The 27,483-nt window shown below is 37.9% G+C and overlaps 1 protein-coding gene across 9 annotated transcripts in view; it reads left to right on the top strand.

Moving 5' to 3' along the window:
* Nucleotides 1–27,483, top strand: part of PPP1R9A (protein phosphatase 1 regulatory subunit 9A) — a 299,999-nt gene that overhangs the window by 133,694 nt on the left and 138,822 nt on the right. For all 9 annotated transcript variants that reach the window (XM_064575255.1, XM_064575254.1, XM_045864680.3 and 6 more), the window contains exon 3: nt 25,150–25,282. In XM_064575255.1, coding sequence (XP_064431325.1) covers nt 25,150–25,282 — 133 coding nt within the window. The remainder of the gene's footprint in view (nt 1–25,149; nt 25,283–27,483) is intronic.

Here is a 27,483-nt window from a genome sequence, read left to right as displayed (position 1 = left end):
GGAATGTAGGCAGAGCTTGTCCCTATCACTGAGGTGAAGTGACAGAGCTGAGGGTCCAGGGAAGCTAAGATAGCTAGAGTTTACAGGGCAGAGTACTGATGAAGAAAATTGCTGCACAGGGAGAGAACTCTAGAGATCTCCAGAGGCTCTTGTGCAAAGATTGAGTTGAATACTGATCAGTGCGTGCTTGTGAGAGAGCTAGCCAAGGTAGAATTAGAGGGAACAATGCCCAGATGTCACATCCTGTGTTGAATCGTGCTTATTCTCAGCAGCTAGAGTGGAAAACCTCTGAATTCTGTAGGTATTGGTTTAGAGAATCAAAGAAAGGGTCTCTCCTCCTTAGAGGATAAAAAATAAAAAAATTAAAAATTAAACCTAGACTAAATAGAACCCATTCCTTCTTAACAAACCTTAAAATCAAGACCTGAATGGATTGGTTTTCAAATAACTTAATCATATTCCAGAAAAAAACTCAAGAATATTTGTGGACATACAAAAATATCCAGCACCCAAGAACCTGATTCACAGTATCTGGCATTCAATTAGAAATTTCCAAGCATACAAAAAGAAGCAGGGAAAAAAAAAACAAAAACAAGGAGAAAAACAAAACAAAACAAAACAAAACTCACTCTGAAATGACACAAATGGTAGAATTAGTGCACAAGTATATTAAAATAGTTGTTTGGACTGTGTTCCCTATGTTTGAGATGCTACAGAGAAGATTGAAAGTATGAGGTAGTGACATGGAAGTTATAAAAAAAAGATGCATAGTAAACTTCTAGAGACAAGCAATGTAATCTTTGAGATGGAGAATGTACTGGGTGGATTTAACTGCACATTAGCTAGTTGACAAGTAAAAATGAGTGAAATTGAAGACAGAGCAATAGAAACTCTCCAAAATGAAACTCACAGAAAAAAGACTGGGGGAAAAAACCTCTGAAAGGTGCATCAGTAAACTGAAAACAACTTTAGTGGCCAAATATATGTGTAGTGACATCAGTCACTGGCAAAAATGGTCAGAATCAACTTTTTCAGAAACTAGCAAAAGGAAATAAACCAAAGGTTTGCAGCAATCATAAAAGCATTTAATCAAGGAAAGCAACTGAATCTTGGTAAGAATAGCAAGCTTTGTGGCGTTTTAACTTGCTCTCTTACCGCCCCCCCTTCCCCAAACCTCCCACCTCCATGGTGGCCTTGAAATCCACGACCCTGGCCACCACTGGAGGGGGTGTATGGTGTTGGAGCTCTTTTGCAACACTATTTCCACAGAATTGTCATTATTTGACCTGTCCAGTCATCCTCTGGAAGACACTGCTCATGAAGATTTTCTTGATTTGTCCTGACTCAGGGCTCTTTGAGTGCAAACAGTCTTTTATTTTATTTTATGATTTTAAGCAGGGGCAGGGAGGGAATATTTGTTACAAACAAATGATTGTTAAACATTCCTGGGCCTGAAGTGTTGGGTATCATAGGAACGAACAGTAGGCTAACCAAAAAGGAAAACCTGGGGAATAAGTGGTTCACAGGGGACTTTGAAGAAGCTCTGACATAATCCTGGGAATCTAGAAGCCTGTGCAAAGATGTAGAGCAGTGAACGTGCTCAGGAAACCCCTATGAGGACCCTTTTCTCTTACCTGTGGCCGACCTTCAGGCTCTGTGCAAGCTGGAAGGGAAGGCTAAGGTAGAGTTGTCTGCTGCCTGGTGGGTGTTGAAGGTGTGCTCTAACACACACTGCTGCTAAGACTGGGAGATTTACTGGTCCCAGGCGGTTAAAGAAATCTTGTCTAAATTATTAGCTGTGCATTTTTTTTTGGCACTGACAGTGCTGAGCATCAGGAACCAAAAGACCAAGAGTGCCACCTACTCCTGGTATCGCGGTACAGAGCTCTCCCTGGCATCAGGCGGTAAGCACACAAAGCATGCTTTACCCTAAACTAGGTGGTGCTGAGGGAAGAGGCCCTGCAGATAGCTGCATCTATTCATCAGCTAGACAGGTGAGAAGACTCAGAATGACGTGTAGGGCAAGGACGGTTAAAAACCGGACATTTCATTTATTGAACATCAAAGAGTAGTACAACCGATACATGCTAAAAAACAGTTACCTACTTTAGTTATGTCATGATGTGCTTTTTAAAAAAACTGTTTGTAACCTTTTCTTCTTCCATCTGTGTGCTATTCTTACAGCTAAGTTCCAGGAAGAAAGTGCATTAGATTTGGCGACAGGCATGCCTAACTTGATGATCCAAAAGTACTACTTGACAGTTCTGCATAAATCTAACTTTTATAAAATGAAAAAAAAGTAATTAGCTGTGTACTAAGCCAACCAAACAGAGAATTCAGTGGACACGGAACACAACTGAGCCACTTGGGTGGCTCAGTTGGTTAAGCATTGGACTCTTGATTTCAGCTCAGGCCATGATCTTGGGGTCATGAGATCGAGCCGCACAAGAGGCTCTGTACTCAGTGGGGAGTCTGCTTGAGATTGTCTCTCTCTCCATCTCCCTCTGACCCTTCCCTTGTTTGTGTGCTCTCTCGCTCTCCAAAATAAATAAATAAATCGTAAAAAAAAAAAGAAAAAAAGAATATATAGGCTTTTCAGAATTAGTTCAGAAAAGCCACTAACCATCAATCACAACCACCACCACAAGCAGTGGCAAGAACTGTATGTGTAAGTGGATTCAAAAACGAGGTGGGGAATGAAAAAATATTTGAAGAAATAATGCGGAATGTTTCCTAAATTTGCAAGTTTGATGAAAATGCTACGATCCAAGCATTCCAGAGAACTCAACTATAAGAAATATGAAGAGGGGCGCCTGGGTGGCTCAGTCGTTAAGCGTCTGCCTTCGGCTCAGGTCATGATCCCAGGGTCCTGGGATTGAGTCCCACATTGGGCTCCCTGCTCTGCGGGAAGCCTGCTTCTCCCTCTCCCACTCCCCCTGCTTGTGTTCCCTCTCTCTCTGTGTCTCTATCAAATAAATAAATAAAATCTTTAAAAAAAAATATGAAGAAAACTACGGTAAGGTGATGCATCATAATCAAAATGCTGCAAACCAGTGAGTGATAATAAAAATGTAAAAACAGCACAGGCAACAGGAACATATTACATATAAGGGAACAAGAAGAAAGATGGGCGGGCACTTGATATAATGAGCCCTGGGTGTTACACTGCAAATGATGAATCACTAAATTCAACCCCAGAAATTAATAATACACTGTATGTTAACTAAATCGAATTTAAATAAAAAATTAAAGAAGAAGAAAGATGACAGTAGATTTCTTTTTTTCTTTTCTTTTTTTTTAAAGATCTTATTTATTTATTTGAGAGAGAGAGAATGAGAGACAGAGAGCACAAGAGGGAAGAGGGTCAGAGGGAGAAGCAGACTCCCCGCTGAGCAGGGAGCCCGATGCGGGACGCGATCCCGGGACTCCAGGATCATGACCTGAGCCCGAGGCAGTCGCTTAACCAACTGAGCCACCCAGGCGCCCCGAAAGTAGATTTCTTTATGAGAAACAATAAAGCTAGAAAACAGCAGAGATATTTCAAGTCCTTAAGGAAAAATCTGCACACTTACGTAGCACGTATATGCCGCAGACATCACTGTATTAAAAGAGAAAGGAAAAACAGGTTATGTTCACCAGTGAGCTGACACTGTACTTAAGGCCCATTTTAAAAGAAAAGTCTAGGAAAAAGTTCTGGATGTTCAGAGTCAGATTGGACAGAGAAATGAGGCAGTTGTTACTAAATCTATGAAGGATGTATAGAGGGCAGAGAACAATTAAAAGGACAAAGCACTGTAGTGAAAACTTGGGAAAATAGGCTAAAATCACTACAGAATTATTTCCATCAAGTTTTTTTCTTTACTTATTTTTATTATAGAGCACTTTGAACATAATAGAAAATATATGGTATGATACCCACTACTCAATCTTGTAAAATTTTAATGTTTTACTATATTTCCTTTGTATTTTTTATTTTAAAAATATAGAATATGACAGACTCACCATCCACAGTGTCCATCACTCTGTGTAAAACCATCTTGCAGTCCTTCCTAGGAGTCCTCATGTTCTGAATTTGGTGCTTTTAGTTACCAAGCATTTTTATTCTTCTAAAATATGTGTGTAAATATAGTATTTTTATTTTACGTGTTTAGGCTATACGTAAATGGTATCAAATAAAAGCACTCTTTGGTAACTTTTTTCTCAATTAAAAAATTTTGAAATTTGTCTTCATTAATTCATGAGTTATAGCCCCCCATGTATTCCACTGTGTGACTCTTCTGGAATTTATTCATTTTCTTGCTGTGGACATTGCAGTTACTTACAATTTATCACTCACACAGTGTTGCCACTGCATCCTTGTATGTATCTGCATATGCTCAGGAGCAGCAACTGCTTCTCTATGCTGGGTTTCTCTGTGGGGACTGGCCAGGTTATAGGAAATGTAACTTAGATACGAAAGTAATCTTTTCAGAGGGTATGCTGACTCTTCCGTCCTTCACCGGTTCCTGTTCCTCCACATTCTTACCAATATTTGGCCTATCTGGTGGATTTAAAATGGAACTCATTGTTTTAATTTATATTTTTCGGATTACTAGTGAAGTAGGATACCCTATGTGTTTGTTAGCTATGAAATTTTCTTTTTATGTGAGTTGTGTCTTCATATCTTCCCCCATTATTCTATTTGTTTGATTTTCATTTTTATTAACTATTTTGAGTTTTAGAAGTATATATTGAATACCAATTGATCGATGTGTTTTCCCAGTTTATAACATATTTTCATTCTGTGTATGGTATTTTAAAATATAGAAGTTTTGAATTTTAGTGTAGTCCTAATTACTAATACGCTGTTTCTTCTTTTTTCTATCATTTTTAGAAATCTTCTCATGTCATAAATATCTTTCTTTTGTATATTCATCTAAAAATTTAAGAGTTTGCTTTTCAGATTATGTCTTTAATCCACTTGGAATTTTTGGAATTTATTTTACATATGATATTAGATAAGGATAGAATTTAATGTATTTTTTTCCTTTCTTTTTCTTTTCTTTTTCATGTAAGTAACCAAATGTTTTCCCCAACTTTTTTTCTTCAAACAATCTTTTAAAATTTAGACTAGATAAGGACCTTGTCTTTTTACCAACTTATTACTGAAATGATAATATAGCCTGTGTTTGCTGTCTCAAGGCTGTGATGTATTTTCCTAGTGGTTTGGTTTTTAAAAAATAAATAAGGCTTAATTTTTCCTCCAAAAAAACTTGGAAGAGAGTTAGATTTGCCGGCAACTTGCAAAGACAGTGCAGAGAATTTCTGTGTGCTTCATACCCAGATCCCAGTTGTTAACATCTTTGTGAGGCTTCAAAGTGTAGTCAGAGCAGGTTGTCCTGTACAGTCCAGAGGTATAGAAAGGGCCCTTGTCTTTCCATAGCAAAAACATTACAGAAATTCACTTTACAGTTCTTGTCTTTTTATTTTTTTAATTTTTATTTTATTTTATTATTTTTTAAAGATTTTATTTATTCATTTGAGACAGAGATACAGAGAGAGAGAGAGAGATCATGAGCAGGGAGAGGCAGAGGGAGAGGGAGAAGCAGGCTCTCCGCTGAGCCAGGAGCCCGATGGGGGCTTGATCCCAGGACCCTGGGATCATGACCTGAGCCGAAGGCAAGACGCTTAACCAGCTGAGCCACCCAGGTGCCCCTGGTTCTTGTCTTTTTAAAAGACAGGAGACATATTTTAAGGTGGTTCAAATCAGAATAGGGTGGTTGTGTCATAAATCTGGACACATACAAATACATGTTTTCAAGTATAATATTAAATATCTCTTGCGCTGCGTGTGAAACGGATTTGCAGTAATGTTCTTCAGACTGCATTCCACAGAGCCATCCAGATTGTACTGTACTAACTCGGTGGGAAGTGGGGGGGAAATGAGGAAGTTATGGGAATTTGGACATCTGGGGATCATGGAAAGCTTCAGACCTTAACAAAGTTTAGCGATTGCCGGATGTATTCTCTGCTTGCTGCTTTCAGGACAGGTATGGATCTGTTGATGCAGAGTCAGGCTCAAGAAACACTGGTGCTCGATATTTGTAAACGTTCCCTTAAGTGAAAGCCTATAGGGTTTGTTTGTTTGGGTATGTATTTTCTAAGTTGAAAGTTTCAAAGAGTTGTGGTGTAGCAAGGAATAGGCTTCTTGGTTCTAGCAGAAGTCTATCCTCTGTAAGCACCTGTGCCTCCTGCTAGGCAGCTCTGGGGCCAGTGGAATCTAAACTGTGATATTTGGCATTTCTTTCTTTTCTGTGTGGTCTCTTTGTTCTAATAATAATCTGTATTTTGGCTAAATAAGTTTGAAACCTTATATAATCATAGAGCATGTATGGGTTTTTTTTTGGGGGGGGTGTAGATTTTCTTTCTCCCATCGCATACTGTACCTGAAATGATTTCTTCATGAACTACATTTGAGATATTTACAAATGTCAGCAATAAAGAGTAAGAATCCCAGACACACTATTCCTGTATGTTTTAATTAACTTTTTTTTTTTGTACTGGCCTTGATTCTGCTTTATCTGAGAAGGGATAACCTAATACTAGGTTATCTTTAATTAGTGAAAAAGGAACTTAACAGTAAACCAATAACAACAGTAATAATGACGAGAATAATGGTATTAAAAAAGTAACAGGAGTTAACCTAAAGTGTGTAATCCCATTTAGGACTGCAGAGAGCCCTATACTGTAATTCAGGAAAATACAATCTTGTAAAGATGAGCTATGGTTTCCTGAATGCCTTTGAGTGCCCCTCTCAGATTAGCCTTTTTTCATCCTTGTACATGCATATGAGCAGATTCTATCTTCATTTTCTTATTGTTGGAGACTTCCAGATCAATTTGCAGAGAGGTAGAAAATGCTTATTCTAGGTTACAATGGGAGGTGTGTTAGAATTCTGTAGATGGGAGGGATCTGTTGCCTAGAATCTGACATCTCCCGACGGCTAGAATCCAGGAATATGGAGAAGCTTCCTGATCTTGGCAGTGATTCTCAGTTGCATTCATTTGGAAATTAACAAAAGACCCAGCACATAGTACTACAGTAGAAGGCTTTCAGGAAACAACTAGGACGTGTGGAATCATTTGGTAAAGATGGAAAATTTGGGGGAAGAATTTTAGTCAGCTTGGTAAATGGTGGTTTGTTTCAGCCTGTTGTCTTCAGTCAAAAGGATATTTGAATTATTCTGCAGCATTTACAGCTGTACAGTTTGTTGATATAAGAAGTCAATTGAGTATCATCAAGAGCCCTGTGTAGACCGTTCTAAATACTAGAATGGGAAGTAAAGGTTTCTCCTAAAACCTGCCCCAAATTTTGTTGTACTAGGCCAAGCATTTCTTTTGCTCACCCTTAGGCTTTTCTACTGCACTTCACTAATAAAATATACATATTAGTATTTGGAGACTCAAGAAGGCGCATATAATACATTTGAACTTTAGATCAAGAGCCATGAAAAGAACACCAAGGAAAATAGTGAACGTAACTTACAAAGTAGTTGATACTTTAGACAAGTCAGTGAAATTCATGAAAATGCTATTTCAGTTCAGAAAAAAGAGTTTAGAATACAGGAGGGTCAAAGGTATAAAGCTGATCCATTATAAGGTTGACCAAATCATTGTCATTCTGCTTTATGAAGCCACCTAATACCCTTATTGTAGTTGTGCTGAAATATGAGTCTGCCTTCTGTAACATTTCCTCACCCCCTAAGACATAGAAGTAAACATAATCCAGATGTGAATGGATAGCACCAAGTTGTTTACTTTTGTCTCATTGAGAAATTGGTGGATGTGTTTCGGATTTCTCTTTCTCTAATCAAGTATGCCTTCAGTATTTATTTAAAGATAACTATTTTATTTCTTGAAATGTAACATTAATTAGAAGTTTTAGTCTCCTTACTCTAATTTTATTTCAAACTGTAAGTAAAATAAAATAAATTTCCTTTATTCATAGTGCCATTGAACCCCAAATATGGGCAGTCTGTGCTAGACATGGGCTATAATGCTTGAGGGATTCATAGTTTGATGGGAAAAGTGAAACATAATGAAATATTCATGGTAAAGGGATAGATGGCCTCATATATTTGTCTTTCTCGTGGAATATTACTCTTTAGGATGGTTATAGGTGTGCTATAACAGATGTCCAAATAAATTTAGCCAATTTTGAGCTTTGTGGGGTTTTGTTGTTGTTGTTGTCATAATTGTTGTTTTGTAATCTCAGGTCTTATCAGCAGCTTTAATCTGATAATACTCACTGTGAATATAGTAATTGATTTTTTTTTCCCGGGTGTATGAAGCCAGGAAATCCTTTTTTAGGTAAAAGCTGTGAACATTTCCTGGAACTGTGCTAAGGCCCCCGGGATGTAATATAGGGAAGACTGCAGAACTTGAGTGGAAGAAACTCCTACCCCTAACTTCAACTATGTCAGTCAGGAGAGTTCACAAATGAAGTCATGTCTACATTGAATCTTAAGAGTTTGCGTTGTTTGTAAGATGGATAAAGAGGATCATGAAAGGGAATTCTGGTCATTTTGAATAGTTTGAGATCTTGAGATTATTGGAGATACTGATAAAGAGTATGTCAGGGAGAGGATGAGAAGTGAGAATATTAAAAACTTGTAAGATCTGTTATATCATTGGAACTCTCTCTGGTGGCTTATAAGAAGACATTGGAGACTTTAAAAATGGAAACAAAAAATTTTGGGGGGGATCTTTAAGCAGAGCAGGGTTCTAATGAAATCCATGTTTTCAAAGAGTACTCTACTGACAATGTAGGGTGATTGATGGTACCTGAGTAGTATTGAGAATTGATATGCAATAGTCCATGTAATTTATCAATGAGAAGGGCATTTGTCTTTGGAAGAGAGGAAAGAAACTCAAGCTATTTAAGAGGATGGAATACACTAGACCTGGTCCTCTGATTTCTACTGTAAAAGAGACTTGAATGGATGGTGGTGCCCTTAGAAGAGCCTCCTTTCCCCCCACCCCAAAAGCATGGCATTCTGTACTATATGCTTTCTAACTTTAATTTCGGAAGTCTCACTGAAGTCTGTAAGTACTCAGAAAAAACACTTTAATTAGGGAACCTTAAAAGATAAAAGAGGACGAACTACAGCCATGATTTTCTTTTTTCTTTTTCTTTTTTGGAGGTTTAGAGGAGGAACTACACCCAACTTTTTTTTTGGGGGGGGGAGGTTTAGTTTGAGGAGCCTAATGAATAGTGTTCCTCCTCTGTGATAAATTCTGAACTACCTGAGAGATAACCTGATAAAAGTTATAGCTGTGGACATGAGAGTATCCCCTGTTAATGACTGGATATGAGGGTGCAGTTTAGGTTTGTAGACCCGGTGGCCTTCCTGAATTCTGAACTCCAGAATTAGACTTACCCACTCAGTCCTGCTGGCACCAGAAAACAATGGGTCTCTCCACCCGAGAGAATTTTTAAGGGACAGCATTGAGGCGCAGACCAGAATGTGTGCTCTCTGCAGACAGCCTGCTCCCAAAGAGAAGAGCAGAGTTACACATGCCTAGTTTCTTACCCTAAAGTACCAGCGGGAGAAATGAATTATTCTTATTTGGGATGCTGTTGGTGAGTGAAGGGGCCTGGAGGCATACACTAATTGAAGTCCCTTCCCATGAAATAAAGCCAGGGGAAAGGTGGTTCTGTTTCTCCCAGATGGTCAGGGGCACCGTGAAGACTGGAAACCATTAATGGAACCATATTATGCTCCGTTGAAATAGCAGATTGATTGTAGGTATAGTTTTGGAATTTCAGAGCTGAAAGTGATCTTGGACCATTTTCTTCATGCACTCTGCTCATTTTTATAGATGAGGCAAATGTGGGCCCAAAAAGGTCAGCTTAAGATAACGCAAGTGGAAGAGCAGATCTTCCGAGTCACCATGTTGACACTATTTATAAATAGTAATCATAATGCATTGCTTTTTTAATAGAAAATTAAGTGAATTTCCTCATTACCCCCTTTTTTGTGCAGTAAAGCAAAATATTGGAAATATTAAAGATGATAAAACAAATTCATAATCCAGCTACTTAATTTTTTAATTTTTTTAAATTTTTTTAAAGATTTTATTTATTAGAGAGAGAGCAAGCATGAGCAAGGGCAGAGGCAGAGGGAGAAGCAGAATCCCCACTGAGTAGAGAGCCTGATGTGGGGCTTGATTGCTTAACCTATTGAGCCACCCAGGTGCCCCAATAATCCAGCTACTTTAAAACATTTTTACATACTTTCTCTTCAAATGCTTTTCAGTGTGTGTGACTTAAAAGTGAAGAACACCCGCAACATTCAAATTGGAATTGTTCTCTGAGTCCTTTCACGTGAGGACTTATTTTGCCACTTGTGTTTTATATAGAGAACCATTCTGAAGGAATGCAAGGTACTACCAAGAATACTCTGTAACACATCTGGAAATTATTGTTCCAGCATCAGCCTTGGTTAACTGTGATCTTGGATGTGCTTGTCTGAAACTAAAATGAGAGATGAGCCCAGATATGGCAAACATGTGTTTTGTCCTTCTAACTGGATAAGTTAGCAGTGAGCACACTGAAGACGTGTGGAGGGTAAGGGACTCAGCTAGCATGACTCACCTGGTTAGTACACCCCAGGAAGGAGGGGGAGTGGCATCTGTGGCCTTTGTTTGCATGGGGATTTGGGCAGTTGCCAAGATCCTATCTGGCTCTAAAAATCCGTGATTGCGTACTTTAGAAGCTAATTTTTCTTCTGAATGAAACTAATTTCTAATTTTACTGAGTTTTAAGTGAAGTTGTATTTTTCAGACAGATGAGTATGCGATACCTATCTGTCTATAGATGTAGCTCAGGGGACCAGTACTTCTCTTTTCATGTGATGACAAAATCATTCCACAGAAACTTACACACACACAAAGGCATTATGAATCAAGCCCAGAAAACTTCAACTGAAGCATACTATTAGTTTTTTTGCTCAGCATGAGTGTGATTTTCCACTGAATAAACCCTCAGCCAGATGTCTGAAAGAAGGGAATGTACATTTGATTTTCTTGTAGCATATTTTCAGAATTAAAACCAGAGTATTCTAGTAATTAAGTTCTTTCGAATAGGAATTCAGATCTAGATCTTTGTTATTTTGTTTGTGGATCAAGGCTTTGGAAGTGTTTTAGTATTTATGGTCAAAACTCACAAATATTTTTTTTTGGTCAATGATCCGGTAACTATAAAACCATGGTTTCTACACTGCTTGACACATATATGCTTATTACATTAAAAAAAAAAAAAAAACCCGAACAGGATTGTATTTTGCATTTCAGATTTACAATAGGTCTTTTTGTTGCTTAGTGTCATCATTGCAAACATCAGTTATCACTATATAAATTAACACTGAAAGTGGTATTAAAATATACTTAAAATTAATATAAAGCCAGACAAACTTGTTTTTACAACAGTGTATGGAAAGACATGCCCATTGATCATTCAAGATTTGGTAATGAGTGTTTTTAAAATAACATTTATTATTTTTCATTTATTTATCAAAGCTCGATGTTTTTAAAAATCCAGAAAAATATAAAGAAAATAAAATAATTTATAATCCTAGTTCTCAGAAATTATTATGTCTGTATACATAATGTGGATCATTCATATTCTATGTGTGGGTACACACACGTGCTTTTATAATCTCACATACCATACATTTGAACATCTTTTGTGTAGTTAAATAACTTTATAGAGCATGATTGTCATGATACATCTGTGAGAATCAGTGTGTTCCAGCTTATGGATATACCATTATTTATTCATCCTTCTTTTGGACATTTAGATTGCTTTGAATTTTTTTCCTTTTTAAAATAATGGTGTGATTGGTGTTTTACACCAATGATTTTATTAGATTAAATCCTTAGAATTCATTAGGTCAGTTGATTCTAAAGGTTTCAAGATCTTGAACATACTGCTCTTCAGAAAGCTATGCCAGTTTCCTTTCTCCACAGTGTATTAAATTGACAGTTGATCTATCCCATTGCCTGGTTTTAATTCCTCATTGATGAAAAATGACATCATTTGCATTTTTAAAAGATTTTATTTATTTATTTATTTGACAGAGAGAATGTCATTTGCATTTTTTTTAAGATTTTTTTTTAAAGATTCTATTTATTAGAGAGAGAGAGAGAGCATGAGAGGGGGGAGGGTCAGAGGGAGAAGCAGACTCCCTGCTGAGCAGGGAGCCCGATGCGGGACTCCATCCAGGGACTCCAGGATCATGACCTGAGCCAAAGGCAGTCGCCTAACCAACTGAGCCACCCAGGCGCCTGTCATTTGCATTTTTAAAAAAGATTTTATGTATATTTGACAGAGAGAGAGCGCGCGCACAAGCGGGAGCGGCGGGCAGAAGGAGAGGGAGAAGCAGGCTCTCAGCTGATCAGGGAGCCCAATGTGGGGCTCCAGCAGGGGCTCTGGGATCATGACCCCAGCTGAAGGCAGAGGCTTAACTAACTGAGCCACCCAGGCACCCCTATCATTTGCATTTCTTTAGTTGCTATTAAGTTTGAATCCTCCTCCCCACCCCCATTTATTGGCTCTTTGCAGTTGTGGTGTTGGGGGTGGTGGCGTTTATTCTATATAGGGATGCTTCTTTTATGCTTTGGTGTTTTTTATTTTTATTTTATTTATTGATTTATTGCTTTATTTTAGAGAGAGAGTGCAAGTGGGGGGAAGGGCAGAGGGAAAGAGAGTGAGAGAATCAGACTCCCCACTGAGCACCTGGCTGGATCGCAGGACGCTGAGATCCTGACCTGAGCCAAAATCAAGAGTCTGATGCTCAACCCACTGAGCCACCCAGTTGCCCCTTTGCTTTGGTGTTCTTAATAATGCTTCCCCTACTTAAAGCACTACGGCAGGGGGGAAAGAGCATGGAGTTCTAACTCATCCAGACCTGGGCTTGGATTTCAGTTGTCACATATATTTTCTATGTGTCTTTGGGTAGACTGTCATTTATGAACCTGAAGTTCACGGAGCTGCAAAATAGAAACATTATTGGATTTAAATGAGACACTTACCTCAGAAGAGTCACTTAATGGTAGCTACAGTTATCCTCTTTTTTCTTATCTCCTTATTATCACCTACCTGTCATTTTCTGTTAGGTATTTTTGAACACAATTGAAGGAAAGGTCCACAAAAGCCTGCTGTTTGTCTATAAACAGAGTGGGTAGGTTCTTCTCATGGTTCACCTAATGGTCACTATTGAAATCTTCTTTTTAATTCTTATGATAGCAAACTTATTGATGGACATTTCTGTTATATATATGGTGAGAGAGCCAAAAAGGGAACAGTGTTTTTTTGTTTCTTCCAAAGTGAAAGGGTGAGGTACAAGTCTCTAATTCAGCCCATTGTCTAATACAACTGAGAAGCTGTATCCAACTTCTAAGTGCTTTGGCTACATCAGGTTGATTGGCAAGAGGCAAACAGCAGTTGGAGCATATCAAATTTAGGACATGTGACATACACATTTCCCTTCCCAGTGGCAGCGCGGCAGGTGGAGATGACATGGGACAGGTTTCGGCGGCCTTGAGCTCCTACACACTAGATGGTTTGTGTTTTCTTGGCTTGGGAGACGACAGGCACCAGCAGATGAAGTTTCTCACAGATAGACTGCCGTGACCAGAGGCAGGACTGTGACAGTGACTGCTGGATTTTATTCAGCAAATTTGCCACTGTTCTGGGACATTAGGGCCTTAACTGACCCCTTACCATTTAGGGACAGATGCTGGACTCAAGGCTACAAAGGGAGCAAACAACTTTTCTATATTTACATATGTAAATCCACATGCTTTAACCACCTGCCAGCCCCTCATTTCAACCAGAGAACTCAATATTAGCTATTATTATTTCTCTCAAATGATACATTTTCATAGCCAATAAAGCTAATTGCCCTTGACTATGCTATTCCTACCAGAAGAGTTTTTATATTAGCATTTTGAAATACATTTAAAAAGTATCAGTTCTACCAAATGACGTCTTTTGTCAGTCCCACTAAACTGATTGAAAGCAGAGTATTATAAAGCTTCTTGCCAGGAGCTAACTGGCCTTTAGAAAAGGAGGACAGTGGTCTTTTCCTCTATTATCTACAATATGATATACAATAAGTACTCATTCTTCTATAATACTTGCTCCCTCACATAAGTAATCATGAAGATCATGTCATTACATCATCTCTTCTAGACTGTAGCCCTTCAAACGATCATGCTAACTGGGTATCATAGCAGGTTTATTTAGCTAATGGATGACCAGTAAAGGGCATCCCAAACTGCGCATATGTGAAGACTTATTTATTTTGCAGTTGTAAGTTTTATTTTAAAGCTTTTTATGATTGGGACTCCCTCTGCCTTTTGAAGGTCACTTTGCTTTTGCTCTGAAGCAGTTCTGATTTAAGGTACCATCCATATATAGATCACTGACATTGTAAAAGACATTGTACTGTTAACAGTAGATGATATTGATTCTGATAAAGGTTTCACAGCGTACCCATACCTCAAAACATCGTGTTGTTAGATAGATATACATCATGTTAAATAGATACCATTTTTATTTTGTTAATTATATCTCCGTCAAGCTGGAAAGAAAAAAAACAAAACAAAACCAGTGGGTTATAGAAAGATGAATAAGATTATCATACACCCCTAAGGAGTTGATCTGAATAGAAAATGTGGGTCACAGATAAATACAATAAATAACAGAATGTGATAAATTCTGGAGGAGAGACCCAAAAAAAGCTGAAAGAAAGCTTTACAAACATATAACAAAATAGTAACTTAACAATTTTTGCATGATAGGATGAGTGAAAGGAAGTTGTTCAGGTAAAGCCTGAGCCATGTAGGCTGGAGTCTGGTCCTGGAGAAATTTGATGTCTTCTAAAATATTTGAACTTTGGGGCACCTGGGTGGCTCACTTGGTTAAGTGTCTGTCTTAGGCTTGGGTCATGATCTCAGGGTCCTGGGATCGAGTGCTGCATCGGGCTCCCTGCCCAGTGGAGGCACTCTCCCACTCTTCCTGCTTGTGTTCCCTCTCTCGCTGTCTCTCTCTCTGTCAAATGAATAAATAAAATCTTTTTAAAAAAGTTAAAAAAATATATTTGAACTTTATTCTTGAGGGAATCCAGAAACTTGGGAGGCAGAAGAAATGTAAAATCACTCATAAATTCACTGTCTCTTTCTGTTTCCTACCCCAATCTTATCTCCCAGTTCTGTTCCCCAGCCACAGTGACGTGATTAGAATCACACTTGAAGAATGGTATTTAGATGTGGTGTATCGTAAGTTATAGGAGAGCAGAATGAAATAAATACAGCGTAATTACATTATTAGGGATCTGAGCAGTCAGGGAATAGGAAGCAATGAGAACAAGGATCCTTTAAAAGATCGAATCAGCAGGAGATTTTGATTAATTTCAAGTGGGTATTGGGGCAGGGGAGAGGAAGAGGAAGATATGTTGATGACCGACTGCCTTTTCAAGTCCACCTGACCAAAAGGGTCCAGTTGTCATCAAATGGGAGAGAGCTTGCAGGGGTAGAGAATGGGGGACACTACACTTTTGCTTTGGGACACTTTGCGTGTGAGGTGCTATGAGGGCTATCAAACTGGTCAACATCGAAATGGGGGCTGTAGCCTAGTCAAGTTGACACATAAGAGACGGTCACAGTTGGTGTGAGGAGTCTGGTCATCAACCTATTTTCTCTAAGGAGTAAAAATCAATTTAGGTACACCACCACCAGGATGCTTTAGATCACTTCCTTTCCTTTGCTGCACTAAAGTGAACCTTTTTGAGATTCCTCACCTACTTGTTTGGCTGACAGTTCACCCTCATTGATGTTTTTGAAATTTATTTCATCACCTAGGTAAATGCACAGTTTCTGGGAGTTTTATGGAGAGACCCTTGGTGTTAGAAGCCAGACTTTCAGTTTAAATTGGAGACAATTAATCCATACTGTTACTTCTAATGATCTCCTGGAACAGATGGTAAAGTTCCTTAAAAGGCTCTTTTACTCTGTCTTCAGGCAAAATCTTGGACCTGGGGTGGGTGCTCTTCCCAAGGTTCCCAAGACCATAGAGCTTAGTGTTTAGTTCTCATGATACCCCTTAGCCCTTCCTTCAGAGGTGCAGTCACCCTTGGGGGCTTCACATGGGGGGTGTAAACTTCTATACCTGGGGAACTTCTATCCCCTAGGAAAGTCTCCCTTCCCTTCCCAGCCTCAAGAGAAGCCCTCAAACCCCTTTTGGTGTAGCCATCCTCCTCCTTTGTCCCATTTAACCTCACCACCCACGCATACTATAGTACTCCCCTCCCCTTGGCTTTCCTATTTAGACAATCCAGAATAATCTCCTTCCATGGGCTTTTGGAAACACAGCGCTGGCACTGGTAGGGGAAGAGGAAGTGAAGACCAACTGCTCAGACAAATGCTAGAACAGATCTGGACTTACTAACTCATCCTGTTGCATCTGTAGGAGAGTATTAACTTCTGTGGATGAGAAGTTGGCTATTTATCTTAGGAGATTACCCCATCTCCCCCAAAAAAGGTACCAGTTGGTGCTAATTAGTTCAGTTTTTTCTGTGATGAAGACACCTGTCCAGTGGGAATTGGACCAAGGCCACCAATTTATGTCATGCTGGCCACCAGTTGTCAGTTTGTAAAGCATATGTCTCCAATTTAAATTAAATTCTGGCTGAGCTGAAAGAGAACATTGCTAATTTCTCATGGATATGTTTAATTGTTTATAATAATTTGGAAAATACTGTGAAAAACATGAACATCAGTGGAATCACCCAGTTTCCTGTTAAGCTGTCTACTGGAAAAACACACTAATTTGGGCTTTATTGTCTTAGAATCTGTCCAAATTTAGGATGAGCTCAGTTTATATTTATTTATGACAGAATTTCTTTCTGTCATTTTACTTTAATGGCATAAACTGTTTTTGCAAGGAGACATTAAAGCTTTTGAAACCTTTCAAGTACTTAACACATCTTTTCAGATAAATGATACTAATTATAATTCAGTTCTGTTTTCTCAAAATGGAGAGATATGGGACCTCCTAATCTTTTTATTTCACTGAGAATTTGTGTATATGTAGCCTTAATAAAACCCTACTTATTTTGAAATATTTTATTAAAAGTCTTCATATATATAGCTTATCTTTCCACAGAGTCAACCATAGCTATTCTAAATTTAAAGAGCTAACTCCTTCGAATTTGGTTGTTGGTTATCTGTAAGTAAGAAGTCGTTGGTGCCATTGATAATACAAAAATGTATATTTGATTTTATCACGGTTTTTGTACACATTCGATGAATATGTCTAGGGGCATGAAAATATACAACACTAATAAGAGATATTAAAAAAAAACCATTATCAAGATATGATTATCAGATGTCAAAAGACTAGTTTTTGGAGCCAGAGAATTTTCTATTTTAAGGGCTTTGTGATGGTTAATTTTATGTGTCAACTTGGCTGGGTCACAGTGCCCGGATATTTGGTCAAACATTATTTTAGATGTCTCCGTGAGGGTGTTTTTGAATGAGATTAACATGCAGTTGTTGTGTGTTGAGTAAAGCAAATTTCCCTCTATAATGTGAATGGCCTTCATTCGACCAGTCAAAGGCCTGCATAGTAGTAGGACTGACTTCCCCTGAAGAAAAGGTACTTTTGCTAGTAGGCTGCCTTCAACTTGAACTGCAGCATCGACTTTTCCCTGGGTCTCTGGCCTGCTGGCTTACCCTGAAGATTTTGGACTTGTGAGCCTCTATAATTAATTGGGCGAGCCAATTCCTTAAAATAAATCTAGTTTAATATAAATACAAATATTATATATTTGTTATATATTATATAAATATGATATATATTGTATACACAAGTGATACACACACATCCTCTTGGTTTTGTTTGTCTGGAGAACCCTGACAAATCCAGGGTTCTTTGTATTGCCTTTTGGACTAGCCTGCTCTTTACTTCCCCTTATGTAGAGTATGCTGGTTTTTTCACTTCCTGTTCTTTAGTTATCCCTGAAAACACTAGGCTTACATTCAGCGAAATACATCTTTTGCTCCTATAGACTTTGTCTTTATTAATTATCCTTACATATACCATGTGTACTGTTCTCAGAGTTTTGAATTTCTCATGTAAAAATATAAAAAGTATGCGCTCTCTTTACTCTTTCCTGCCTTATTTACTGGATCAGTTGGTACAAGGGTTAAAGATAATTTGTGTTAAGTTTTATACTGTCTGTAATTTACTTGCAGTTACTTCGCCAAATGCATCACAGTATTTATGGGTAGAATTTTGTTTTAGGAGCCTTTAGTTAACATTCCAGGCATGTTGGTCATGAATCCTCATTCTAGGATTAGGAAGTATTTGAAAGACCCTAATTAGAAGTCAACACTTCAGAATTGGGTGCTTTAAATCTGCACAAGAAGGCTTATTAATGTTATTTATTAATGTTAAGGATGTTACAGATAATTGGTGAAATGAATGATGTTGCACATATGTGGATTGGCCTTAGAAATATGTTAACGGACTTTGAATTAGGCAAGGCAAGCAAGGTAACAGCTTTTGGAGTAACACCTACCTTCACTCATTTGGCTCTGTTCTGTGGTATGTAGGATTCGGTTGAGTGGTCCTAATAGAGGCTTAGACACATCTACTGTAGAATATTGTCTTAACTGCTTACGTACCTTCGTGCGGGTTCCTTGTCAGAGAAACCGAAGAACAGAAATCTAGGACTTTACTGAGTTTACAAGATAGAACTGTGAGTCTGTTTTTTCACCTTTCTTCTCTTCCATGTATTTGTATGCAGCAGAAAACCCTCACCTGTTTAGAGTCTTTGGGAGACTTGGGATGTTTGCCCCCCAGGACCTGATAATTGTGAACTCCCAGGTTGGCTTACAGCAGTTTGCAGCAAAATCCTAACACTCGCTGGCCCAGGCTAGGCACTCAAGAAATGCTCATTCTCACTGTCGTAAGTCAGTGAACTGGCTCTTGGTTCTGGGGAAAGAAAAGGAAAGCTGGGGTGGTCCATCGCTCGAAGGCCATCAGGATGCTGCACCTTTCTGTGGATGCTTTATCGCCATATTTGTCTTCCAGACTGTAACATATGGATTATCTTCTCCGTGCTTTGTTTTAGTTTTGATTTAGAGTCACTTTTAGCAGAGGCACTAAAATCATGTGCAGGTGGGTTCGAGTCTTGTTTGAGGAAGCTTGTGATTAGTGGGGCCTGTTTGTGCAAGCATGTGAGCACTTGGCTAATCCCCGGGAGCACGCTGTGCCAAGATGGCAATCTGAAACGCAGTGTGCTAGAACCTGGAACATTTTCCGTCTTCGATGTGTCTGGAAGGTGAAGTGGAACCGGACAGCAGGTGGAACCGAGACCTTGTGGAAACGTTGTGGGAGATTCCTTCCAGTCAGTATTTACATAAAATTCTGAATTTATTTTGACCTGCATTGATTAATGAAAATGTGTCATAAGGAAGTAAAGGAAATAATTTTTTTCCCTTATTGTTCAAAAAGTGTTGCTGTTGTTTTGAAAAAGTGCTGTAGCTCAAACCACCAGGAATGCGAAAAAGAATAATCTTAGTTAAAATCTTACAGTAAGTTAATTTTAACTTTGTTTTGTATAGCCTTGGGTTACTGGGTCAGAAATGTCATTGCTAACTGTATTTGTAAGCTTGTTCCCCCTAAAAGCCTGCCTTTGCTGCAAAGCAAGGGATAAGGTCTTGTTTTGTTTCCTTTGATGAAGGAACAGAATACCACTTGTTGGCTCCGAAAAAAGAAGTCTTAAATTTTAACAGTGCTCAGTGAAATAACACAGGAACAATGTCAAGGTGACTGAACTAGATAGATCGATCGATAGATAGATTGATTGATTGATTGATTTTGATGGTGTTGAATATTAGGGTCCAGGATGCTGTTGTCCTTTAGAGGTTTTTGCATTCCAGTAATATTATAATTGGGTTCTGATTATTATTTGATTAGCTATCCATATTTTTGCAAAGCATTTATGGTAATATGAATAAAATTGGTAGAACTATTGTAACAATATTAAAAGGGTCAAGATCATATTGGTGAAAGGGGAAATATTTACCTCAGTCAACATCTCTTTTATCTCTGAGGTTTTTTTCCTGGTCAAGGCAAAACAAAGCAAGGCAAGTGATGAGCCATTGTGGAGTGATAGTGCATTGCTCTGGACGCAGGTAGGGATTTTGGCAGGCCAATCTATATTATAATATCAAGATAGTAACGTAGATTTGGGTTTCAGGGACATTAAGCATCATAGTGGATGAAATATTCAAAACTTATTTATAAACAGGAGTATGAGATGAGTGTACGTATCTGGGGAAGTAGTAGTGTTATCTCTTATATTACCCTGGGTAAGTTTTCTCTTCCCCACATTGAACCAAGCATGATTACATGGATTATCTCATTTCATTTTCTCAGTAACTTTATGAGATAGGTATAATTATTATAATAGCCGTTTTGTGAATAAGGACACTGAGGCAAGAGCTACAGAGCTAGAGAATTTAGGAGGTCTTTAAATTAGATTAAAATTGGGCTCATACCAATTGGGAATATATATATGTGGATGGATAGGTAGATAGATAGATAAAGATTTGGGTATGGATATGGATGTATAGACATATATGCAGTGTGCTTTTTTGTTTTAATAATATGTATATTTCAGAGCCCTTCATGTCAGCAGAGATAGAACTTTTTAATCATTGCATAAAATTACATATTCATATGTATCATAATTTAGTAAGACATCTTCTCTGTCAGTGGACATTTAGGCAATTTCCAGCTTTGGGCTATTACAAATAGTGCTGTGATGAACTCTCTTGCATGTACATCTTTGTGCACATTTGCAAATATCTCCATAAATACATGTATGTAGGATTATTAGGTCAAAGGCATTGACATTTAAAATCTTGATAGCTGTTCTCATGGGTGCCTGGGTGGCTCAGTTGGTTAAGCGACTGCCTTCAGCTCAGGTCATGATCCTGGAGTCCCGGGATCGAGTCCCACATTGGGCTCCCTGCTCAGCGGGGGGGTCTGCTTCTCCCTCTGACCCTCCCCCTCTCATGCTCTCTCTGTGCCTCATTCTTTCTCTCTCAAATAAATAAATAAAATCTTTAAAAAAAAATCTTGATAGCTGTTCTCAAAATATGCTTTTTCCTTGCTTTTCCAAGAGTATTCTTTTTCCTATATTCTCACGAACACTAAATGTTATAGTCTTTTTTTTTTAACCATTCTGTGGGTGAATACCTGGTATTTCCTTGTACTTGACATGTGCTTAATTTTTAATGAAGCTGAGCATCTTTACATCATTTATTGAACATTAATATTTCTTTGTTGAATTCTAATTAATTTCCTTTTTCCTACTTACACATACAGTTTTTTGAAGTGGTGAAGTTCTTTGTATATTATACATATTCATATTTCATCTTGATATTTAGCAATTTTTCCTCCTAATATTTGATTTTTCTTATAATTTAATTATGGTATATTTTGTTGTCTAGAAATTTTTAGCATTGAATTTTAATCACATAGCTATTCTTTTAAGATTTCTAGGATCTATGGCTTTGTAGGAACATCCTATCTAACTGATTAAACATTGTCCCATATTTTCTTTAGCACTTCTAAAATTTATAATTTTTTTTGTCTTTAACCCATTGAAATTTTACTTTTGTTATTGATATGAAATAGGATTTTTTTTTTTCAGGCAGATATCCCATTCTTTCCCTACTATTTATTGAATAGATCACCCTAACTAATTTGAGCAGAAAAGTAGAGGAACAGAACAGAACAGAATCCAAAAATAGATATACCTCAGGGCCCAAACTACATTGCCTTAAAAAATGAAGTTTTATTGTATGTTTGATATCTTATAGGGTCTGATTCCATCCTATTCTTTTCAAACAGTTCGTTATCTATGAAAAATTTGAGTGGGGTTTTGACTGCCCTGTATTCATAAATTAAATTGGGGCAAGTTAACATTTACAGTAATTTAGGAGTGTAGATGCCTTTACAATATTAAGAATTTTATCCAGGAACATAGTATGTCATTATACATATTTAGGGCTTTTTGTATTTTTCAGTTAAATTTTATAGAGAAGGATATCCTTGCACATTTATAATTAGTAATTCCTGGATATTTTGTGTTTCTTACCTTTTCTGTTATACTTTCTAAACTATTGTGGGTTTTTTAATAATTTTTTTGTTACTTTATGGAACTCTTACTGGTTCTAATAATGTTTATGTTAAATCTTTTGGATTCTCCAAGTAAATGATAGCTTAATCTGCATCTAATGAAGTCTGGCTTTTCTTTTTCAGTTATTTATAGGTTTTTCCTATGTACTCACATAATTAACCAGACTATGAGCAAGCTGAAGATGAAAAGTATCTTACATTATTTCTTTTCTACAGAATGAAATAGGGTTATAGTCCTCTGATTGCTAGATACCTCAAAAATTATTTAAAACACCATTTCCCAATATGGAGTCATACAGTTATTTGTTTTATTTAGTTTCAGGAGACCCCCAAATGAACTTTATAAACCAGCCCAATTGAGGAAGAACACTTGATAGCAGAGTGTTTTGGGATCCTGAAAAAAGTCAGGAAGGTGTTAATTTATTTGAAACAGTTCTCCCATACTTATGTTTTACACACACACATACACACATGCATGTATGCACACATGCATTTATTTATTTATTCACTTATTCTGTGGTAGCAAAATTGAGCTATGTTCCAGAATGGATATCAATTAAATCTTTGTTCTACAGTCACATATATATTCTTGGACCTTCAGCAGATGTAGACAAGTAGCAAACATCAGTGGAATAATTTCCAGTCGTATCTGCCAATAGTTTGCAGGACACGTAAGTTCCAGATCCAGCTAACTTTTTTTGTGTGTTGTTAAAGTGTGCTCCCCTAGGCATGTTGCTTTGTAGTCCACTCAGCTGTGTTTTCTAAAAGATATGGATATAGATATGGATTTTTTTGTCTAAGATCTTATATTTGAAATGTGCATTCTATCTCTTCTACACTCAAATATATGAATTCTTGTTTATTCTCTAAGATTCAGCTCAAATATTTTGCCCTTCATGAAATGCTTCCCTTTTTCAGGCAAGTAAGAAAGATTACTTGGCATATTCTTCTGTTACAACAGGTATCACATTATACTGTGTTTGTTTACATTGATTTCTGTGTCCCTACCAAGCTGTGAACTACTTGAGACCATACCTTCTCCAAGGTCCAGCACAATGTCTGACATAGAGAAAGGTACAAACCCTATAGTTTAGAAATATGCCTTTGGATGCAGTAATGTTTATTATGGTGGGGAAATGTGGTAGAGACCAAATGAGTGGCTTGAGGCCATGAAAACATATTGAAAGTCAGGAAGAAAAACAGTATTCATCCTGGTACAAATATTATAAATGACATGATTTTGATAAATTTATACCACACTACATCTGCTCCTTAATATATACAACATATATTCCTGGTTTATAGGTTACCATATATAGCATACGAGAGTTGCCAGTTTTCCAATAATAAGAACGTAAAACGCACCTGGACCAGCAGGACTAGCTTTATAGGCAATAGATTTGATTTCTTTCATCTCTGACCTTCTGTACTGCTTTCTTTTTTTATTATAGCTTCTTATGTATATTAAAAAAAACTTCTCCTAGATTTTAAGATTTTGAGGACATTACAGAGTTTTTTCAGGCACCGTTTAGATACTTAATATTTATTAAATCTAATAAAAAATGTCAGTTTTTATTATACATGTTAATTGGACTTGATAAATTTTGCATTTCTTTCTTTTAGATATTACTCCGTGAATTAAGTAAGGGGTGGTATACCTGTTTCCAGTTACTTTTCTTTTTTCTTTTTTTTTTTTTTAAGATTTTATTTATTTATTTGAGAGAGAGAGAGAATGAGAGACAGAGAGCACGAGAGGGAAGAGGGCAGAGGGAGAAGCAGACCCCCTGCTGAGCAGGGAGCCCGACGCGGGGCTCGATCCCGGGACTCCAGGATCATGACCTGAGCCGAAGGCAGTCGCTCAACCAACTGAGCCACCCAGGCGCCCATGTTTCCAGTTACTTTTCAAATAGAACAAATTCAGCAGAAATAAGGGCAATCAGGTTTCTTACGGCCACATCTGAAGACCATACTTAGTAGTAATCGTTTGAATGATTTAGGTCAGAAAGAGCTCTTGAGCAATATTTTGATAGTCATTTCATGGAAAGGCTCAGTGAGAATCTAATATGGATCTACATGCAAGTTAAATAAGAGATGACAAATGAGAGCTTCGTGCAGCTCAGTCCAGTATATATGTGCTACCAAAGGAAGCAGCTCGGTACAGGATAGAAGTCAGTTTCAGTGATTCTGTGATTGAAATATAATTATAGTACCAACACACCACAACACTGGGGCTTGTGTAGGTCACAGCATGAAACGGATTCAGTGTGGGTGTTTGCTTAGGTAGTAGCTTCAAGGTCCTTCACCATAGTTTCATCAGGAACCAGCAGAGCATTGCAGCTAATATGGTATACTCGGATTCCATAAAAAGCAATGAATATTGCTATTCAAATAATATATCCTCTGGCTACTGTTGTCTCCCTGATTATTAAAAGTGGTAGAATGACATACATTTTAAAATGTAAGTTATTTTTATTCTGACTCAGTTTTCCTTAATTCTTAACATCTTCATTGATTTTATTTATTTTTTATTTATTTATTTTTTAAAGATTTCATTTATTTATTTGATAGAAAGAGACACAGCGAGAGAGGGAACACAAGCAGGGGGAGTGGGAGAGGGAGAAGCAGGCTTCCCACCGAGCAGGGAGCCCGCCCGATGCGGGGCTCGATCCCAGGACCCCGGGATCATGACCTGAGCCGGAGGCAGACGCTTAACGACTGAGCCACCCAGGCACCGCCTTCATTGATTTTAAAGATAAAACAGTTGTTTCAAAGAAATTCATTGGTCAAAATCTTTAATTTACATAGTTTTAGATACTTAGCAGGTTTTTTATTTAAATTAATTAAGCCATCTTTCTGGCTTATCATCTTCTTGTTGACCTCCTACTACAGGTTTTCAGCACATACTCCAATGAAGACTACGATAGGAGGAACGATGAAGTGGACCCCGTGGCTGCTTCTGCCGAGTATGAACTTGAAAAGCGTGTAGAAAAGCTGGAACTTTTCCCAGTGGAACTAGAGAAAGGTATATGAGCTCCACAACGTTTGTAATATCATTATTTGGCTATTTTAATAACACAAAAATGACTTTTTTTTTTTTCGCATGTAGATTCCCCCCCCCCCACAGAAGGGTTGGAGAAAGTGTTAATTCTATTGGAGGATTTAATTTCTTTATTAAATTTCAAAAGTAGTTGATATGAGCTCTGTATAGATGGTAGACTGAAAGACTCTTTCTTCCCTTCCACTTCCAGCTAAAAGTCATCTGCTCTAGTTGCCTGGGATGGTGACTGGGAGTAGGGAGGTGTGGGTGGGGCCTGATGTTTGGTCGGTACCCTTGCGAAGGGCTGGTGCTGGTGAGTGCTCAGAGATAGCAGGTGGAAGTGGCGGGGGGCAGGTGGTTGGGGAGGGCAGGTGGAAGTGGGGGAGAGGTGGTTTTTGCGTTCTTGGTGGAGGGAGAGTCATCGTGGTTGGACTCTGAATGTAGTAAATGGTGGAGTGCTGGGCCTTTAGATTATGGATTTTGGAATGGAGACAGTGGAATCCTCTCTGAGGGGAGAGGGCTAAGAGAGAGCAGGGAGAATGGGAGCAGAGGGGCTTCCTCTTGATTTCTTCTCTTGGAATCTCAGCCTGCCTGCGGTGGGAAGTGAGGACCCATGGGACCAGAGACTGCCATGTTTATCGTCCTGTAAGATGGGCACCCGGGAATGGACTGGGACCCAGTGAACAGGGAAATATCACATCTCAGAGAGCCTTACAAAAAAGCAGAACAAACAGATGACAACTTGAATGACAAAAGGAAGCAAATGAAAAATCAAATGAGGGTATCAAGTATGGCTTTAAAAAGACATTCTTAGGCCAATCAACAAACAAAAAAACGTTGATTTTAAAAATTAAAAATTTCAGTGGAGGAATTGAAGAGGAAAAGGTGGTATTGTTGAGACTCAAACTGGTGATCTAGAAGGTCAAGCATAAGAAATGAGCCGAACTAATTCTTAAGTGATAGAGTAAACATACACAAAAAATCATGACGGAGACTCAAAATATAAATTGTAGGTGACATAAGGGGAAAAGACATAGATGATGAGAGACATAGTAGACAAAACATGGAAGAAATTTTCCTGAGCTCAAAAAAAGACCTGAGCCTCCTATTTGGAAGGGCTTATCCAATTGATAGAGAGACGACTTGGAAAATACCCCGCACTTAGGCATAGTCTGGGAGAAGTCCTCATCTTCAACATAAAGTATAAATTTTACAAAATACCACACTCAAAGCAAACAAAGAAGCAAAGGTACTTGCCAAAACAACATTATTAGACTAGCATCAGATTTCTCATTTGTAACACTGGACGTGGGAGGCAGACATAAAATTTCACACATCCAAGAATCCTGTATCTGTCCCAGAGAGCATTTACCTCTCTTCTGGTGAAAGAAGGAAAGTTGCTGATAGCTAAGGATCTAACGAACACATCACCTGCATACTTCCCAATTAGCAAGGAGGAAAAGAAACAAAGAACAACTTGTTCTAAATAGAAAAGATGAGGGAAAGGAGTTGAAAACAGTAACTTTTGGGCATAAAATCACTTGGATTAAAAAAATGTAAAGAATACCGGTCATTATGCCAGACATGACTGGCTAATTGTTCCCATTAAGAGACACTTTTCATTTGAGGTTAAAAAGGATGTAAGAATGATACTTATATTTTTCATTCATTTAAAACGTAAAAACCATTACTAGCTTATGGTCCATACAAAAACAGCTGTGGGATTTGGCTGTGGGCCACCGTATTGCTTATAATAGCAAAAATGAGAATAATCCAGTTATTCATTAATGACAGAAAAGGGTAAAATGAAGGAGCCTCAGTTCCATGCAGCAGTGTGTATGATTCTTACAAACATGAAATTGAAGGGGGATAAAAAGCAAATCACAGAAGAAGCCATTCAGTATAATCCCATTTATTTAAATTTCAAAGCCAGGAAAAATTCAATGGCATATTGTTTAAAGATACACAAATAAGTGGTTTTAATAACTGGTTTTAAAAATGGAGGTCATGATTGGCAGGATATTTAGGATAGTGGTTACCGATGGGAGAGTTATGATATCGGGGAGAGGTGCAGACTGAGCTTTTCAGGTGTTGGTAGTGTTCTGTATCTTTGCTAGCATGTGAATATTTGTTTTATTTTTAAACACAGTGTTTTGTAAATAAATGTTTTCATGAGCTCTTTTGTG

This window comes from Mirounga angustirostris, unplaced genomic scaffold (genome assembly GCF_029215605.1).
Source record: "Mirounga angustirostris isolate CCGP_5_RB_7025 unplaced genomic scaffold, mMirAng1.0.hap1 SCAF_12, whole genome shotgun sequence".
In the NCBI taxonomy this organism is placed as follows: Eukaryota; Metazoa; Chordata; class Mammalia; order Carnivora; family Phocidae; genus Mirounga; species Mirounga angustirostris.
Note: the sequence above shows the minus strand (reverse complement) of the source record. Positions and strands in the feature narration are given on the sequence as shown.